Genomic DNA, 17,853 nt, shown 5'->3' with positions numbered 1-17,853 from the left:
TAAAAAAAGATGTGGTGTCAATTATCTTGTTCATTTGACAAATACATGTTGAGTACCTGTCGGGCACCCTGCTCTGTTCCTGGGTCTGGGAATACAGTGGTAACCAAATCCCAGGCGGATGGCATTCCTGCCTGCCTGAGGCTTCCATCCTAGTGGAGCGGAATAAGGGAAGAAAGGAATGAAAGAGTCTTGACTGATGAGGTGTGCCACGGGGAGGGATCAAGTGAGGGGGACTCCTGGACCTCCGAGGAGTCCTCACCGGGGTAAACAAAGTGCGTAGTTACAGATGTTATGCTGTTTGTTTCGCTGTGTGCGGAGTGACCTTGAGGGCATCACAGTGTCTTGTCTGAGGATGTCAAGCTCCATCCGGCCGCCCCTCATCAACAGAACAGGCAGGGAGCGGTAGGGAGGGGGTGCCTGGGCTCTGGCTTCTGAAGGGTGTTCCTATCTGCGTGAGGCCCTCAGCTTTGACAAGGAGCCGCTGTGCTCAGGTCACTGACCCTGGCATGTTTCTGAAGGACCAGGGGAACCCAGGGAAGATGGAATCTTGGTGGCCCACAACCTCTCTGTGCGTCTTGTGGCTTTGGTCCACTCACGGCTAGCCGCCCACCAGACTCCAGAGAAGGCGGGTGACCCGTGGCCCACAGGGACCCCTGAGGTTTCCCTGCAGAGGTTGAGCACGGCCTTAGCTCTGAAGGATGGGAAGGAATGAGCTGGATGAAGATCGGGGGTGGGGAACACGTGTAGGAGGCTCGGGAGATGGAAAGAAGCTGCAGCGGCCAGAGTGCAGGGCAGCATGGAGAGTGTGGTGTTGGGGAGACTTGCCCTTGAGCAGAGGAAAGGCTATGGAGTAGTGGTAAAGGGTTTGGATTTTATTTTCAGTGCTACTGATTTGGTTTATTCCGTTATCCTGTTGACTGCAGCGTGGAGAGGGGACTGCGGAGGGGAAGCAGGGAGGCAGGGACCCCTGGGTAGGTATGGGGGCACAGTGCCCAGTGGGATGGTGGAGGACCCAGCACCCTGGAGGCGGGTTGGGAACCAGGATGGGGATTGAGTTTCCGCTCAAGCAGCTGCGGGAAGAGCAGAAGGTGAGGGGAGAAGCCTCTGGACTCTCCCTGGAGCCTGCAGCGGACCATGAGAGCTGAGGCTGCAGAGCCGGAGGGACCTCCGCAGAGGGGTGACGTTTCCCTCCTGATAACCCAAGGGTCAGGCCGCCTCTTTCGTGTCGGCATGAGATCTGATGGCTTACACGTTGTGGTCACTGCCCCATGATTGTGTATTAGAGGCTGTTTGTCTCATTTAGTGCATTCAAGAAAATATTGAGCTAAATGTTTGTGTTCCCTGCTCAGACCACCTGGGGGTCTGTGAGGTGGGCGGTGTCTCTAATAGAGGAGACAGATCATTCCGTCAGAATTGAGCCCGGGGTTGCACCAGGAAATGGAGTGCAGTGTGACACAGTCTGTAACTGGGAGGAAGAAGGGTGGTGGGCTGTAGAGCGGAGGCCCTGACCTGGCCTGGGGGCTGGGGAGGGTTCAGAGGCCCTCTGAGCAGTTGGTGTTGGAGTAAACGTTTAACAAAGCCCTTGGAACTGGCACACTCGAGGAAGGCACTGGAGGACTCCACAGCAAGGCTGTGTCACTCATGAGAACGGTAATGCTCGTGTGGATTAAGGATCCTGGTGTCGTTACTTAGCTGGCACGCAGGTAAACTTGTTAGTTACCGGGAACTCGCACTGCTCTGTGCTCCCTGTGATTTTCGGACAAGAAAGGGAATGTGAACTTGGCCGTTCCTATATTTCCAACATCTTAGGTACATTGTTTCAAAGAACCAGTTCAGATTTTTCCATGAAAGGCGCTATGTAGTTATCAGAGGAAAACAGCTCTTTAGATTCAGCAGTGTGAATGTTAACTTTATAGAATGCAGACGTGGCAGTGGGTGTGTTCTCACGTATTCACAGACTTAAGACCCCAAAGCTGATCCGACTCTGTTATAGATTGAATAGCAACATTTTTTTTTTCCCCCTTGAGTAATCTTGTCGAATTTTAAGAATGCCCAAAGAGCTAACACCTTGTCAGGACACTGCTGGAAAGGCACAAACAACCTTGTTTTCTGAGGAACCTGTGCAGAGGTGTGTTGACAGTGGGTGACTTTTCTGACCTGAGCTGAAAGGGACGCTGGCTGTATTGTTGGCTTGGCCAACAGCAGGGGCCAGGGTGGGGTGGCGGGGACATATTCCTGGGCTGAATTCCTTGCACATCCAGTCGATCTACCTGCAGCCCTGGTTTATCAACATTAAGCACATGGGAGACACATGGATGGAATGATGCTAGGAACACAGGACCCACTGTGTCCATGCAGGGGCCAGATGGGTCACGTAGAAGCTGGAGGGATGCAGTGACCAGTGGCCCAGGTGGATGTGGGCAGGTTGGGAGGGCCTGATGTGGGAGCTGGAGGGAGGGAGGAGAGACTGGGCCATGGGGTGCTCCTGGCAGAGTTAGACTCATCCTTCTTTACGTGTGCTAAGTCACTCAGTTGTGTCATACTCTGCGACCCCATAGACTGTAGCCTGCCAGGATCCTCTGTCCATGGGATTCTCCAGGCAAGAATGCTGGAGTGGGTTGCCATTTCCTACTCTAGGGGATCTTCCTGACCCAAGGATTGACCTGAGTCTCTTAATGTCTCGTGCATTGGCGGGTGGGTTCTTTACCTCTAGCGCCACCTGGAAGCCTCCATCCTTTATGGCTTGAGTCTAAACCATCTCACCTTTTATTTCCCCACCCCAACTGGAAATCATCTTGTCCCTCCCAGGACCCTCACTAACCCCTGACCTTCCAGCTGCTCTATAGCGGTTGTGACCTTGGCTATGACCTTGAGGTCTGGGGGTGGGGGAGGGGACATGCCCCAGGTCATCTCAGAGCTCCCCTTAGGTGGAGAAAGAAGTGGACGGAAATGTACTTTACTGCGTTGTTTTGTCTTATGAGGGGACATGACTGGTTTTTGCATTCCTTTGTTTCTGAAAAGATTGTTCGTGAATGCTGATGATCATGTAAGTTTATGGTTGTAAATGGGACCTTTTTCTTTTCAGACAATGTGGATGCCAGCGATCTTAAGCAGTTTTTTGAGACCAACTATTCTCAAATATATTTCATCTTCTATGAAAATTTTATAACACTGGAAAATAGTTTGAAATTAAAAGGTAAGAATTTCTACAATTTTTTTAATATATAAAGTTCTGTTTTTGTTTTTTTTTTTTTAATAAAAATACAGGAAGTTCTTGGAGGTTGTGTGTGTCATGTGCTACAAGTTACATGCCTTTAAGCTTCCTCTCTTTCCTAACACTTAGCAGAGCTGTGAACTCACAGCGGTTGGGTCTTTCCCTTGAACTTTCTCTCGTACAGGCGTTAACTGAACAACAAACAGCCAAGGGGAAAGTAGAAAGACAAGAGATCCGCAGAAGGGGACTTCCCTGGTTGCCCCAGTGGCTAAGACTCTGCACTCCCAATGCCAGGGGCCTGGATTTGATCCCTGCTCACGTAGCGACTTAGCAGCAGCAGCACGGAACTAGAACGCACATGCTGCAACTAAGTTTGCATATTGCAACTAAAGAGCCTGCGTGCTGCAGCTAAGACTCTGCACATACACACAGATATATACCTATAAAAATAAAAGGAAAACCGCAGGAAGTGTGAGTTCCATTCCAGAGGTTGGGGGTGGGGTGCAGTGGGCTGAGACAGGGTCACATGGAAAGAAGAGGCCTTAGAGAGGAGCATGGAGGCCACACAGCTGCCACTTAGGCCCTTCAGGGGATACTGCTCCAGCCTCTGTTACATCAGCACACACGTGCACCTGGGCCCAGAATGCCAGCACCTGTTCTTTTTAAATGAATTTCTTACCTTTTCCCCCTCGTGATTTGTAAATTGGTACACATCTTGAACTTAAATTCTTTTCTGCCCAATTGGTAGATATCTCAAATATGGAATGGTGTGATTTTTATCTTGCCTCCCAGCTCTGTTCTACTTCATAGTAGTGTGATAATATATTCAATTAAAATAGCAAAGAAAAAAAATTAAAACCTGGTATCTAAGGAAACAACATTATAATCTACAAACCTCATTTTTTAAAAAGCCCTTCCTCCATCCCTGTTCTCCCTTTCCTCCCTCTATCCTTTAGGAAAATTTGATGGTTCAAGACCATCAGTCAGCTTGTGCTGCGGAACAAATTGCATAGCAAACCATCCCAACACTGAGTGCCTTCAGACAACCGCTAGTCATTTAGTTTGTGATTTTTATGAATCTGTTGGGCAGTTCCTCTGGTTTGGGCTGGCTCCTGCCTCTGACTGGCTAGTGGCGAGTGGCCTCATTCACACATGTCCTGATGGCCAAGCTGCTGCCCAGGGCGCCTTAATGCTCCTTCACGTGGGCCCTCTTGCCCAGCTGGCAGGGTTCCTTGGGCTCCTGCACTCGTGGCCTCAGGGCTCCATGACCTGCTGGCAAGTATGGCTTTTTGAGCTCACCTCACATCTGCTGTTGTCACCGTGGTTGAAGCAGGTCACGTGGCCTCTCAGATTCTGGGGCTGGAGAGAAATAGATCCTTCTTGATGCGGAGAAGACTCTGCTGCTCTGTTGCCTTCTATCTCCTGCAGAGAGTCACAACAAAGGACCGATGAAAAGAGGGAGAGGCTTTACAGTTTCTTGCTTTTAGTACAGTCTGTGTGTTGACTGGAGCCCAGGGGAGGAAGTTACCAAAACAAAAGAAGAAAGGAAAATGGTTGCTAGGAATAACAAAATCATCTTGTGATCCCTTCAGCCCTCCAGTTATTCGGCCAAAACCTGTGTTGTTGGTTCTGCCTTCAAAACGTATCCAGAATCACCGGCCTGTCCCCCCGGCTTCTCCTCCTGACCTCTCCTCCTGGCCTCCTCCTGTTGTCCTCACCTGGGTTACCAATGCCACCTCAGAACTGGCCTCCCTGCCACCTGTCCACCCTACCCCACCCCACCCCATCCCCGCCAAAATCTCTGGGAAAGACCAGCCGGAGGGTTGCTTTACAGCGTCTGTCAGTCATGAGCTCCACACTGCAGACCCTCCAGTGGCCTCCTGGTCCCCTCACGCCCTGCCTGCCCGCCCGCCTCACCCCATGACTCCCCCCCGCCTCACCCCATGACTCCCCCCTGCCTCACCCCATGACTCCCCCCTTGCTCCAGACATAAGGGCCTCCTCGTGGTATCCTCCCCCTGCAGACCTGCTCCCCCACGGGGACCCTGCGCTGTCCAGTCCCTCCGCCTGAAACACAGCCACCCCCCATTTCCGTACCCTGTGTCTCCCTGTGGCTGCTCCCTCACCTCTTTGACGTCTTTGCTCAGGTATCCCCTTATCAGCAGGGTGTCCCCGACTTCCCTAGTCAACCCCAAACTGCCCTTTGGGGCATTCCCATCTGCTTCTTGGTTTCCTCACTCATTTCTGGAGAGCCTTCTGCTGCCGGAATGTAAGCCTCCCCAGGGCAGGGGTTCACACCTGTGAACTCATGTGCCCTCAGGTACCAGAAGAATCCCTGACGCGGAGGCCATCCTCAGAGTTTGTTGAGTGAATGAGTGACAGCCGCTTCACAGAGCTGTGGGGGTTCAGATCCAGGGTCAGCAATGTAATTTTAACCTAATTTTTAATATCTTAAAATTGGCACATTGTCATAATAATGAATTCTTTTTTTACCTATTCCAGGGACTAATAAGTCACAAAGGGAGGAGCTGGACTCCATTCTCTTTCTTTTTGAAGTAAGTTTTTATTAATTCATTTAGCTTTTAAGATTCTCATCAAAAACATAGTATTTTAGATCTTTTTAATGTTACTTGAAGACAAGTAAAAATGATGGGCATGTGTATCCTTTTACAAACAAGGTGCTAAGAATGTTCTTGTGATTTTTCTTTTTCCCCCTTGTGGGAGAATTTTTCCTGTGTGGGGATCTAGATGGGAAGTTATTAGATGGAGATGTTTGTACATTTTAAATGTTGATATTGCCAAATTGCTCTTCAAAAAGGTCGTATAAATCTATATGTAAACTTCCATCTAAGTCTTATGTAAATTTCCCCAACCAACTCTGGAGGTAATTTTTTTCTTTTTAATATATGCGAATTGACATGTAAAAACTCACTGTTCTTAACATATATTTCCCTGACCGCTTTTGAGGTTGCCACCTATGTGTCTCTGTGTTCACGAGTGTTGATCATATGTTCTCTCCAAAAGTGGAACGATGGCAGTGGCTTTTGATCTATTAAGAGTAGGGTCTTTCTTGTCTAAATGTATTGGACAAGTGATAAGATTACTGATACCTTGAGAACTACACTGGAACCAGATTATAGGTTCTGAACGTTAATTGTTGGTTATCTAGAAATGATTCATGCTTTGAAAAGACGTGTGCTGAGCTTGGTGGGAGACCAGCTTCGTGACTGTTGAGGAAAGTCGTATATGTATTTGCTGCGGAGCTGGCTGAAGTGGCCAGAGCTGGCTGAAGGCCGAGAGGGAAGGCTGTTCAGGTTCGTGGAATAAAACAGATGCAGAAACCTCCAGCCTGGTACGGGTTCCCGGCTGGTAGTCCGTCACTGGTCACCCATCTCCTCCGAGGGCAATGCTCCTTCCTCAGAGTCCCAGACATTGATTCAGGGCATGTTTTGTGGTGGTTGGCTGTGTTTCCTGTGGTTACCCTGCTGTGAATGAAGCTGGCGCAGAGAAGCTGTTTTTAACGGGAGCTTTAATTATGTCCGTCATTTAAACAGGTTTCTACTGACCATTGCCGGTTGAACTCTTCTGTTAATTTACATTATTTATGTAGAAGGTTAATGCATTTGCTAAAGAACCCACTACACAGAGGTAAAGTGTGAGGATAAAGCTCACAGGCTTGCCACACCCACCATCGCCAGCTCCCTGAGCACCCCCACCTTGCCAGTAAGTTTAAGGTCCAGAAACTGCAGTGTACCTCCTCCCTGACTCCATCCCGGCTCTGGTTTGATCTCCTTGCAGATTACTTTATGATTATTCAGATTTTTTTTTAAAATTCTGATTTGGTTAATTGCTTATTTTTCTAAGAATTCAAAAAACTTGGTCTTATCCCCAGTTTTAAAACTTATGGCCCAGCCCTTCATTTAAGGTTCATAATCCCTTCAGTTTTATCTGCTTTGGATTAATCTTCGTTATCTCCAAATCGTTACTTATTATTAGGGGAAGTAGTTGTAGTGTTAAGGTTGGTGCAAAAGTAATTGCGGATTTAAACCCAGAGTTTTAAATCATTATAACTAGGATCAAACACATCCTTATTAATCAAAATAGGAACGATTACAGTCAACACATTTTTTGCCAACAAGCAGTAAGTTTGTTTATTCCTGTAGCATAAAAATCTGTGCTTCAGGATTCAACAAACTCTTGGAAAGCATTTTCTGCATCCTGCTAGTTGTGGAAGTGTTTTCCCTGCAAAAAATTGTTGAGATGCTTGAAGAAGTGGTGGTCAGTTGGTGAAAGGTCAGGTGAATATGGCAAAACTTTGTAGCCCAATTCGTTCAACTTCTGAAGCGTTGGTTGTGTGACGTGCGGTCGAGTGTTGTCGTGAAGAATTGGGCCCTTTCTGTGGACCGATGCCCACTATAGGCCTTGCAGTTTTCAGTGCATCTCATCAATTTGCTGAGCATACTTCTCAGATGTAATGGTTTCTCCGGGATTCAGAAAGCTGTAGTGGATCAGACCACCCAACAGTGACTGTGACCCCTTTTTTGGTGCAAGTTTGGCTTTGGGGAGAGCTTTGGAGCTTCTTTTCCATCCAGCTGCTGAGCTGGTCATCAGTTGTTGTATAAAATTCACTGTCACAATCTGATTGAGAAATTGTTCGTTGTTGTTGCACAGAATAAGCGATGATGACACTTCAAAATGACAATTTTTTTTTGATTTGTGGTCAGCTCATGAGGCACCCATTTATTGAGCTTTTTCACCTTTTCAGTTTGCTTCAAATACCACAGAACAGTCGATGTTGAGTTCCTGGGCAACTTCTCGTATAGTTGGACCGGGATCAGCTTCCATGATGGCTCTCAGTTGGTCCCTGTCAACTTCCAATGGCTGGCCACTATGTTCTCCATCTTCAAGGCTCTTGTCTTCTTTGCAAAACTTCTTGAATCAGCACTGTCCTGTACATCCATTAGCAGTTCCTGGGCCAGTTTCATTGTTGATGTTGCCAGTTGTCTCCATAGCTTTATAACCAACTTTGACCTCACTGCACAGTATCCTGGAACTTACCCAGAGATCAAACCCACGTTCCCTGCATTGGAAGCTCGGAGTCTTAACCAGTGGACCACCAGAGAAGTCCCTCTGTGTGTTGTTGCTTTTTTTTTCTTTTCATGTTTTAACTTCTTTTGGTTTGGTATTCCTATGTAGCTGGTTGCATTTGATTGTCTCTTGATCTTTGTTCATTATTAGACATCTTTTACTTTCTGAAACAGTTAACATGGAAGATTTGACGCTGATCATTCTCCTATCTGAAATCTGTCTTTGGTTGTCTAAAGCTATTGGTTATTTCTTCAATCTCTCGCAGTAGCTTCTTCTCTTATATGTTTTGTGATACCACTTTGAGATCAGAATTCATGGGATGCGTATTTAATTTGTTTTTTTTTTTTCCTCAAAGGGTTTGTTTTTGCTTTTGCTTGGGGTCTGAGAATGTGCTTGTTTGGGGTCCTGGTTCCTTGCTGGCATCCCAGGCTCAGTTTCTCACACCCACGTTGGGGTGGGCACGAGATCTAGAATGTGAAGGTGTCCGTGGGTCCTCCTTGGATTCGGCATTTGCTTCCCTCCTGCTTCCTCTCTGGCTGTGTTTTAAGTCCTTGCTGGTTTCCCTGTGTCCCTGAAGCATGGAAGTGACAATTAACTTTTGCTGTCCCTGCCCCACAACAGGAAAGCCCATCAGAGCCTGTAGCCTTACACTCCTTCGGGGTGGGGGGCTGGTTTCAACACCTCCTTGTGCTCAGAAAGTTTAAATTAAGGAGGGTGTTACTTCCCATACATTACCATCTGCAGGGGGTTCGTTGCTCATGTAAGAGAACAAATACACCTTATTCACAGCTTCATAAAACCTTCATCTGGCGCCATAAACACGAGTGAAAAATGAACCTGTGCCGCTTCTGTTTTTGTTTATGTTGTCTCTGTCTCCAGCCTCAGAAGGTGGGTTATAATTTGCATGGTTTGTTCTGGGGGTTGTGTAACTTTGTCGCCACCGTCTACAAGTTAGTGCCACTTAAAAAGAGGTGGTTTATGAGGATTTGAAGATAAACACTTATCAAGGTGTAAATAATTAGGAAAGGCTTCCTTCAGAAGAAGTGGAATTATCAAGATGTGTTAAATTGCAGAAGGGCTACTGTGTAAAGATGGTCAATAAATAAGAAATGGATTGGAAAAAAGCACGGAGGTAAGGGAGTTAAGAAGGCAAGAAAGAGGAGCCTGTTAGGGGAGCTACTGCTTGCCCTGTAAGTCAGGGCTGTCTAGACGGGAACCTTTGAGGAAGGAAGCAGTCATTTTTTTCGATGTAGTGAGCTACCAACCACATCACCCTGCTTGGATGAAGCAATGGTGTCAGTCCAGGCTGAGTCTCCTTTAGGCAGCTGGCAGACCGTTCCATCTGCCTTTATATTCAGTGGAGGACAGTACCCCTCTGAAGCTGATCTCAGCCACCCTTGCCTGTAGTTTCAAACCTCTGTATCACTTGGAGTTTCTCTTGTTGCTGGTTCACAGTGACGTTTTTCACAACTTATTGAGGTTATGACTCCTTAGTTTTACTCTTCTTCTAAAAACATATTTCATGGCACTTCCCTGGTAGTCCAGTGTTTAGGAATCTGCCTGCCAAGGCAGGGGACGCATGTTCAATTCCTGGTCCGAGAGGATCTCACATGTGGTGGGGTAATGAAGCCCATGGCCACGAATATTGAAGCCTGAATGCCTAGAGCCAGGGCTCTGTAACAGCAGACGTCACAGCAATGCAAAGCCCAAGCACTGCAACCAGAGAGGAGCCCACGTGCAGCAGCAAAGACCCAGTGCAGCCAAAAAAAAAAAAAAAAAGACAAAACATCTATCATTGCTGTGTGTTTCAAACGAGCATGTGGAGCTGATGGTGTGGGGCCCCATGCCGTGAGTCTCCATTGCTGTCTTGACCAGAAGGTAAATGCTTCACTTGGGCCATCCTGTTTAATCCTTTCAGGAAATTGGAGGTAGATACTGTCTTTTCAGTTTTTTATGGATGGAAGGATGGGGGCTTCATTGTGTCAGGTGACTTGCCCAAGGTTGCATATCTGTCCAATGGTAGCTAGAGGCTGAACCTCTGGTCTCACTCTGGAACCCATTCTTGAACTCACCACTGGGCTCTGCACCACTTAGGAGTCTCAATGATCCAGCTGTGCTCCAAGGGCCGTGATACCAGCGTACGCCTATTATTGTGCATGCCATTCATTCATTAGATGTGTTTATCGCATACCTACTATGTGTCAGGCGCCCTTCTAGGTGCTGGAGGTACAGCAGTGAGATGGACAGAACCCCCTGCCCTTATGGAGCACGTGTTACATTTCGTGGTAAACTGAAGAGTCCCTGGTGAGAACGGGTACGTCAGGGTGCCGGTAACCACCTTCTGAGTCAGAAAATTCTGAACGGCCCTTCTCAGAAGTGACGGTGGCCCCTGAGGTGGCTACCTACATAGGTCAAAAGAGGGTTGATGCGGGAATGTCAGGCACCTGGTGAATGGATTTCAAGGTCAAATAACTGACTTGACTTTGAGATCCTTCTGGATTCACCAGTTGAGAGGTTTTTAACCCTTCTTGGAGTTTGTTTTAATTGGGTGTGGGAAGACTCACAGACCTAAAGATGATTGGCATGAAGGCAGAGGTTGTTATAGTATGTGCAGTGCCGGAAGCAGGAGGTGTGGGACGTCAGGTAGGCCCTGGAGAGAAGCTCCAAGGTGACGAGAGCAGGGGAGAGAGGAATGGAGATGGCTTCTGTGGGAAGGAAAGGGCCAGGTAAGTCATGAGCAGGCAGAGCAGGTTTAGGGTCAGATTATTTGAATCCTCTCAGCAGGCTATGGGCCATGGGGGTGGTCCCGGGCTGTCCAGGACCTGGTCCCCAGGTGATTTGGGCAGGAGATTGTGTCCCAGGCAGTGAGAACCCAGAAACGGAGGTGGCCGCGTGTGGATTTGAGCTTGGCTGGTTTGCATATTGAAGGCGCGCTGGCAGGTACTATCCAGGAATCCGCTAACCCTGGGGAGGGTGGTCTCTGCCAGTCCAGCAGGGCCCCAGGCGTCAGAGCATCAGGAATCGAGAAAATGAGAAGCCACAGTTGTTAAAGAGATGCGTTTCTAGCTATCTGCCATGCTATACATTATCCTTCCTTTAGCAGAGAGATGGGGTGTTTGGATCGTTTGACAGCAAGGTGTTTCCCCAGCCTCCCACTCCCCAGTTAAAATATGCATCTGCAGAAGAGGTTTCATATCAAACTTACATGTATTTTGGCCTCAGATGCTACTTATTCATCTGTTTTTCCAATATCAGTTAGCAATCACAGATCTACAGGACATTTGATTCCTGGATCCGTTAGTTTTGAATTTATCCGGGTTACCCTAGGAGACTAAATAAACCCTGTGTTTGTCCTCCCCAGAGACTGAATGGGGTCTTTACCTCCTGTGAAGTGTGGTCAGAGCTGGTCTCACACTCGGGATCCCTGGGTCTCCTGTGCAGGCTTCCGTCTGGCTTGGCTGTAGGGGCCACTCTGTGAAAGTGCTGTCACCTGCCCTGGGCTTGTCACCTGCTACCGCGCCCCCACCTGCCTCCCCGCCCCCTCCCCCCACCCCTGCCCCGTTCCTCCCCATCCACCCACCCCGTCCCACCCAGGCCTCTTTCTGCACAGCTTCCCTCCTCCTGCCTCTTGGTTTACAGAGTTTTCTTTTCAGGGCCTGTCCATTATGCTCCTCTTCGTCTGGCCCATTTCTTCAGGCTCTGTTCAGACCCACCCGTTTCTCCTGGCATCTGCAGCTGAAGGTACCCACTGTCCTCTGTGAGCTCCTAGAATGCACTCCCGCTTGTCCCAGCTGGTTGTTCCTGGTTTTCCCTGAAGGCAGCCCTCTCTTAGCTTCCTAACCAGACAGGAAGTTCCTGGGCCGGCCCTGCTGCTCTGAGATAGCATCCTTTGGGCCCCCCACAGCGCCTCGCACTTGTTAATATTTGTTGTTGGATTAAAGCCTCTTAAATTCTCCATTTATCTCCCATGGGGTCATGTGGTATTTTTCTGCTAAAAAAAGTATTTTCTTTCCTAACTTGAAACTCCCTGGACAAAAGAGATAGGAGAAAGCTAGCAGAAGGGCCGGCGAGGTTTGGATCCGGCTTTGGTACAGCGAGCCGCGTGGTCTTGACCGAGGCCCTGAGCCTTCCTTTGTCTTGGAGCCTGCGCCTCTGTGGCAGGGGTGGGACCAGCTGAGTTCTGGGGGCACCTCAGTTCTACAAGCCGAGGGTCGCACAAAGGTAGCTCTGACCGAAGTCTCCAAACAAGACGTCTTCAAAATAAGAAGTTTGCGGAGAAGTCTTTTTTTAGCCTTAAATTTAGCTTCATGCTTCTATTTAGTTTTAATATTCAATCCATTTACCTCTAGTTAACCTTTGAGTCTCTAAATGTCCCCATTGCTTTCTTCTCTGGAGCAGCCCTGTTCACCAGAACTTTCTGGGATGATGGGACTGTTCCATATGCAATTAGGCGACCACTGGGCCACTTTGTGCTTGGAACGTGACTAGCGTGACTAAGCAACATAAATTTTAATTGTACGTAGTTTTATTTGATGTAAATTTTAAAGTTAGGTGGCCACACGCTGCTAGTGGCTGCCAGCCGGACCGTGAGGCTATGGTATGTTCCCGCAGAGCCTGGGCGCCTCGTCTGGGAGACTCGTTTCTTCTTCCTCAGGCACCTGCTCAAGTCCTCAGCCTGTGACCCTTCCCTGTGCTCCTGGGGAGGGGACTTCACCACAGGTTTAGGGTTTTGCTGGAAGGAGGCTTTGGCCGAAGGGAACACACCTCTGCCTTTTGGTTGGGGAAGTGGCCTTCTGCAGATGCAGAGTTGAAAAGTCAGAAAACAATTTCATTCTCCTCTGTTTGTGCTCATGTTAAGATAAGATGAAATGAGCATTCTAAATCAGGGGCTGTCAAACGAGGTCAGACTTCATCTCCCCCCTACTGTCCATCCCCCCGATAAAGAAAACAGCTTCATTGTCCTTCCTCCCAGGGTGCTGCCTGCTCTCCTCCCCACCCCTCCGTTGGTGGGGGATTCTGGTGGGAGAAGCCTGGACCTCAGAGCCAGCGGTGAGCCGCCGGGAGAGCACGGGTGACCTGAGGCTTCTTCAGGGGCCGACAGAAGCGCAGGGTATTACTGGGGCCCGTAGGTTTTGTTTTCGCTAATGAGGATGACTTTGATGTGGACATCGGCCTCCTCCTTGGCATCTGTGGGAGTGATGCTGGCTCGAAGGGGACCCTTCCTGGGCAGTCTTGCTGGGCACACTGGTGTCTGGGAGTCATAATGACCAGCTGTGAGTCCAGGACTCTAGTGGGCTTTCTCTCTTTACTTTAATGGAATTCAGTCTGGGCTCTCTTGTTTTTCAGTGTTCCGTGGGAGCTTATATCAATAGTGGGTTTAGCCTCAAATTCTTTTCCTCAAAATAGGGGGAAAGGACTTTCAGTAGCCTTCCAGATGATAATAAGTCAGCTGGACCAACGCAGAGCCCCAGGCCATGAGGGAAAAGAGGAGATGATGGGCTGGTGTTCGCTCTGTCCAGTTACTTTCCCTGTGCCGTTTCAGTATTGACTGTTTACCATGCACATGCGTTTATTTATATCTTTTCACACTTAATAGTCCCGTTCTACCTCAGATACTAATAATGAAGAAGACTTGCCTGAAGTGAAACTAGAATCACGGCTATAATAGGATTATAAACCATTGTTTGCCCCCTCCCCACCTCTCTCCCCTCCCCCACCATCCTTCTTTTGGTGGATCTGTGTATCCTTTATAACTCTTTGAAAATGAAGACCAGTTCGAAACTCCTGCAGAGGTTCAGGGCAAGTCCTTGCCCTGAATCACGGCCAGGTCTGTGCATTCAGGGCAGGTGATCGGTAGGATTAAGTCACTGGCCTTTGTCTCTTCTGAGCAGAAAACACAGAGCAATGCCACAGTTAGCGAGTTTCCACAGCCCCTGGTCTCCTCCGCTTTATTTGTCATTATTTATTCCAGACTATCCACCATACAGCAGTCCTCCTGGGCGGCTCCCTACCCCACACCGAGGGTCTCTCACACTGTTAGTGCTTTTTATTTCTTTTTCCTGTAAGGACCAGTTTCCTGCTATTGAGTGGAGAACGGACAAGAAGAAATAAAATGAATACAAAAAGCAGATTCTTCTTAATTCCTTGAAATCTAAGTTCTTATTGAGGATTTCAGATATTTGGATGCTTCTGTGGATTTTTGTTTTGTTTTGTTTTGTTTTCTTAAAAGACTGGTTCCAACTTCGAGTGCAGCTCCTGGGTCGCTGCCGTAATTCTAAATGACTGATTGCTGTTGAGAAAAGTCAGGATCCCCAGAGAATAGAGCCAACAGAAATTCCTCTCCACCCTTCAACCCGTCCTGAGTTCTAGTCGGCCAGTGGAGTCAATGCCCCAGATTATTATGACCAGGGTACTTGGTCATTGTTATGACACTGGTCTTTATTGTAACACCAGTTACAATGTTATGTATATTCACTTATTTATTTATTTCAGACTTTAAACTTTTTATTTTGTATTGGGGTATAGCTGATTGACAATGTTGTGGTAGTTTCAGGTGAATAGCAAAGGGACTCAGCCATACACATACATGTGTCCACTCTCCTCTAAACCCACTCCCAGCCAGGCTGGCATATAACATTGAGTTGAGTTCTATGTGCTATACAATAGGTCCTTGGTGGTCATCCATCCTGAATATAGCAGTGTGTGCATGACCTTCCCAAACTCTCCAACCATCCCTTCCCCTCAGCAACTATAAGGGTATTGTGTATATTTAAAATAATCATAGAGACATAGAATTGACCTGGTTTTCTTCATAGCGTTAGTCATGCTTGCCGTTTTTATTAACGTTGGGCCCTCGTTTGGGAGCAGCTAACTGCAGGTGGGGATGTGCGTGTCAAAACCATGTGTGATCTGCTCCCCAGCACCACCGAGACTTCCTCAAGCCGTGGTTACAGGGGAGGCTGGGGTCCAGCTGTGCCCTTTCTCCCTGGTCTCAGGTGTCGGCTGGGGTGGTGAGTCAGCTCAGTGATCGCGCCGTAGCACCGGGCCCTGCACGAGATGTTGGGGAGATAACGCGACCCGGGGCCGGGTCTTCTGTCTCTGGAGCACGTATCTGCTTCTGATCATGAAACCTTTATGATCTCTGCAGACGGGAAGATGGAAGCAGGATATAAACATCTAATCGCTTCTAGAATTCTGATTGTGGTTACAATTCAGCAATCTTTTTACATGTTACTAATAATAATTTGAATTAGATGACAGTGCCTGAGTTGAAAGGAGCCATTTTCACTGGACATTTTAACTTCTAAATTTAGTACCAAGACTACAGTTTTCCTTATGCCTTGTGACTTCTAGGTGAGAAACTTGGGACTGACCCAATAGGATATACTAAATTACTCAGTTTACCTGGGAGGGAGGGGATACTGAAGCTGTTAGAGAAGCCTGCGGCTGTGTGAAATTACACTCCAGTGGCCCTCTGCCATAGCTGGGGTGCCTTGGCCCCTCTCCTGTGGCTGCACCGTGGCCCTGGGTGGCTGACACCTCCAGGAGTGGGTCCACCGGAGGCAGCACCCACAGATGCTCCTAGGAGCCCCGCAAGGGCAGAGGGTAGAGTCTGCGTCAGGACCACATATAAGGAAACCTCACACTAAAACTCGAGCACGTTGTGTTTACTGTTAGAACAGCAGGAGATACGTAAAGACCCTTTTCTCTCCCGTTAAATTGATTGGAATTCATAGATGAGCACAGTTTGGACAGTTTCTTCATGTGTCAGTTTAGGAGACGGTTGTGCGTGTGTTTGCTGTCCTACGATGATCGGTTTTCTGTGGCGTGTTTTGCTTGGATGCAGGGTGGTGGCTGCCACAGTGACACCCAGCGTATGAGATGCTTGCCATGCGGGACAGGTTGAAAAGCCTGCTGGCATTAGCTGCTCCTGCAGACCTGGTGTTCCCTGGGTGAACTTGGCAGAGGAGCTCGCCGTGAGCTGACTGCGGGTCTGCAATGCCTTCTAACTGTGCGGAAGTGGGTGTTTAAATGTCTTTAAATCCTTGTAGGTTCTGGGGGTACAGGAACCCCGTGCTAGCAACTCCTGGAGGAGTGGTTATTTCTCTGCCTGGAAACTCTCTGGATGTAAAAAAATTTTTTTCTTCTTGTTCTGTGAAAAATGGCACAGAAAAAACAAACAGCTGGTTGTGTTGGTATCAAACTTGAGATCTGAAAAATGCAGTTTCTAGCCAGGAAATAGAAGCTTGAATTGAAGAAGGGGTGGCAGGTTTGGTTGTGACTGAGGTTTCCTGCATCAGAACCTCGGGTGTAAAGAAGACTCCTCTTGGGGGTGTTCCAGCCAGTGGGTTACTCAGAGCAAAACCACATCTTGTGGGTCGAATTATGTGCTACTATGCCACTTTCTGTATTTCTTGCTGTTCGTCTTTGTGTGTTTGGAAACCAGTACTGAGTGACTTGGTCTTTGGTAGAGGAATTTAACTTATTTATATTTATTATTTTTGTGTGTGATAATTAGCATTAACTTTTTTCATCTACTTTTGTGTTTGGGGGGAGGGCTACTGTATGCTTTGGGATTTGGGAGATATACTTTGGATTTTCTATCATTTCTATCATTGTCTTTAAAAATTGATATTTGAACCTTTTCTCTTTTTATCATCCCTGGTGGCTCAGACGGTAAGGAATCTGTCTGAGGTGCAGGAGGCCCAGGTTTGGTCCCTGGATCAGGAAGGTGCCCTGGAGGAGGGCCTGGCAACCCACTCCAGTATTCTTACCTGAATAACCCCATGGAGAGGAGCCTGGTGGATTACAGTCCATGGGGTCACACAGAGTCGTACACAACTGGGCGACTGACATGACTGACAACTGATTGAGAATAAAGCAGTGATTGGTGTTACTTTTACTTTGCCCCCATATATCTTTTGTCCATCTCGCTTTTTAGCCATTTTAAGTATTTTATGTCCAGATTATTTTATTGTAATATTTTTAGCGTTTATTTCTCTTATGTTAATGGTTTTGAGGATTTGCTCTATTTTTATGCCCGTATTAATTCCAGTTCTATAAAATACAGATTGTTGTTGATGGTGTTTATGCACCTACACCCTTGCTTTTGGATTATTTAAAACTAATCTCTGTATTTGCTGGAATATGAATCATTTAGTATGTTGAGGAGGTGAGGTATGTGGCTGAAAAACTCCCAGCTCTAGAATACCTTTTTTTAAAAACAACAACAAAAACTTCAGACAAATATAGCTGGATCTACGCTTTTCAAATAATCTTTTTTTCTCAATACTCTGAATTTTGTTTGCTTTGCAAAAGAGCTGTATTGTACTGTGTGTGTGTGTGTGTGTGTGTGTGTGTGTGTGTGTGTGTGAGTGAGAGTGACTGCTAAGTCAATTCAGTCATGTTTGACTCTTTGCAACCCCATAGACTGTAGCCTGCCAAGCTCCTCTGTCCATGGGATTCTCCAGGCCAGAATACGGGAGTGGGTTGCCGAGCCCTCTCCCAGGGGATCTTCCTGATCCAGGGATCAAACCTGCATCCCTTACGTCT

At 47.6% G+C, this 17,853-nt stretch overlaps 1 protein-coding gene across 9 annotated transcripts in view; it reads left to right on the top strand.

The window, feature by feature from the left end:
* The window catches only part of RALGAPA2 (Ral GTPase activating protein catalytic subunit alpha 2), a 277,106-nt gene that overhangs the window by 21,578 nt on the left and 237,675 nt on the right, over window positions 1-17,853 (top strand). For all 9 annotated transcript variants that reach the window (XR_011248179.1, XM_069547852.1, XM_069547851.1 and 6 more), the window contains exons 2-3: window positions 3,086-3,196; window positions 5,716-5,768. Coding sequence is in view for 8 of the 9 variants with exons in the window: in XM_069547852.1 (XP_069403953.1) it covers window positions 3,086-3,196; window positions 5,716-5,768 (164 nt within the window). In the remaining variant the exon portion in view is untranslated. The remainder of the gene's footprint in view (window positions 1-3,085; window positions 3,197-5,715; window positions 5,769-17,853) is intronic.

This window comes from Ovis canadensis, chromosome 13, assembly GCF_042477335.2.
Source record: "Ovis canadensis isolate MfBH-ARS-UI-01 breed Bighorn chromosome 13, ARS-UI_OviCan_v2, whole genome shotgun sequence".
NCBI classification, from domain to species: Eukaryota; Metazoa; Chordata; class Mammalia; order Artiodactyla; family Bovidae; genus Ovis; species Ovis canadensis.
Note: the sequence above shows the minus strand (reverse complement) of the source record. Positions and strands in the feature narration are given on the sequence as shown.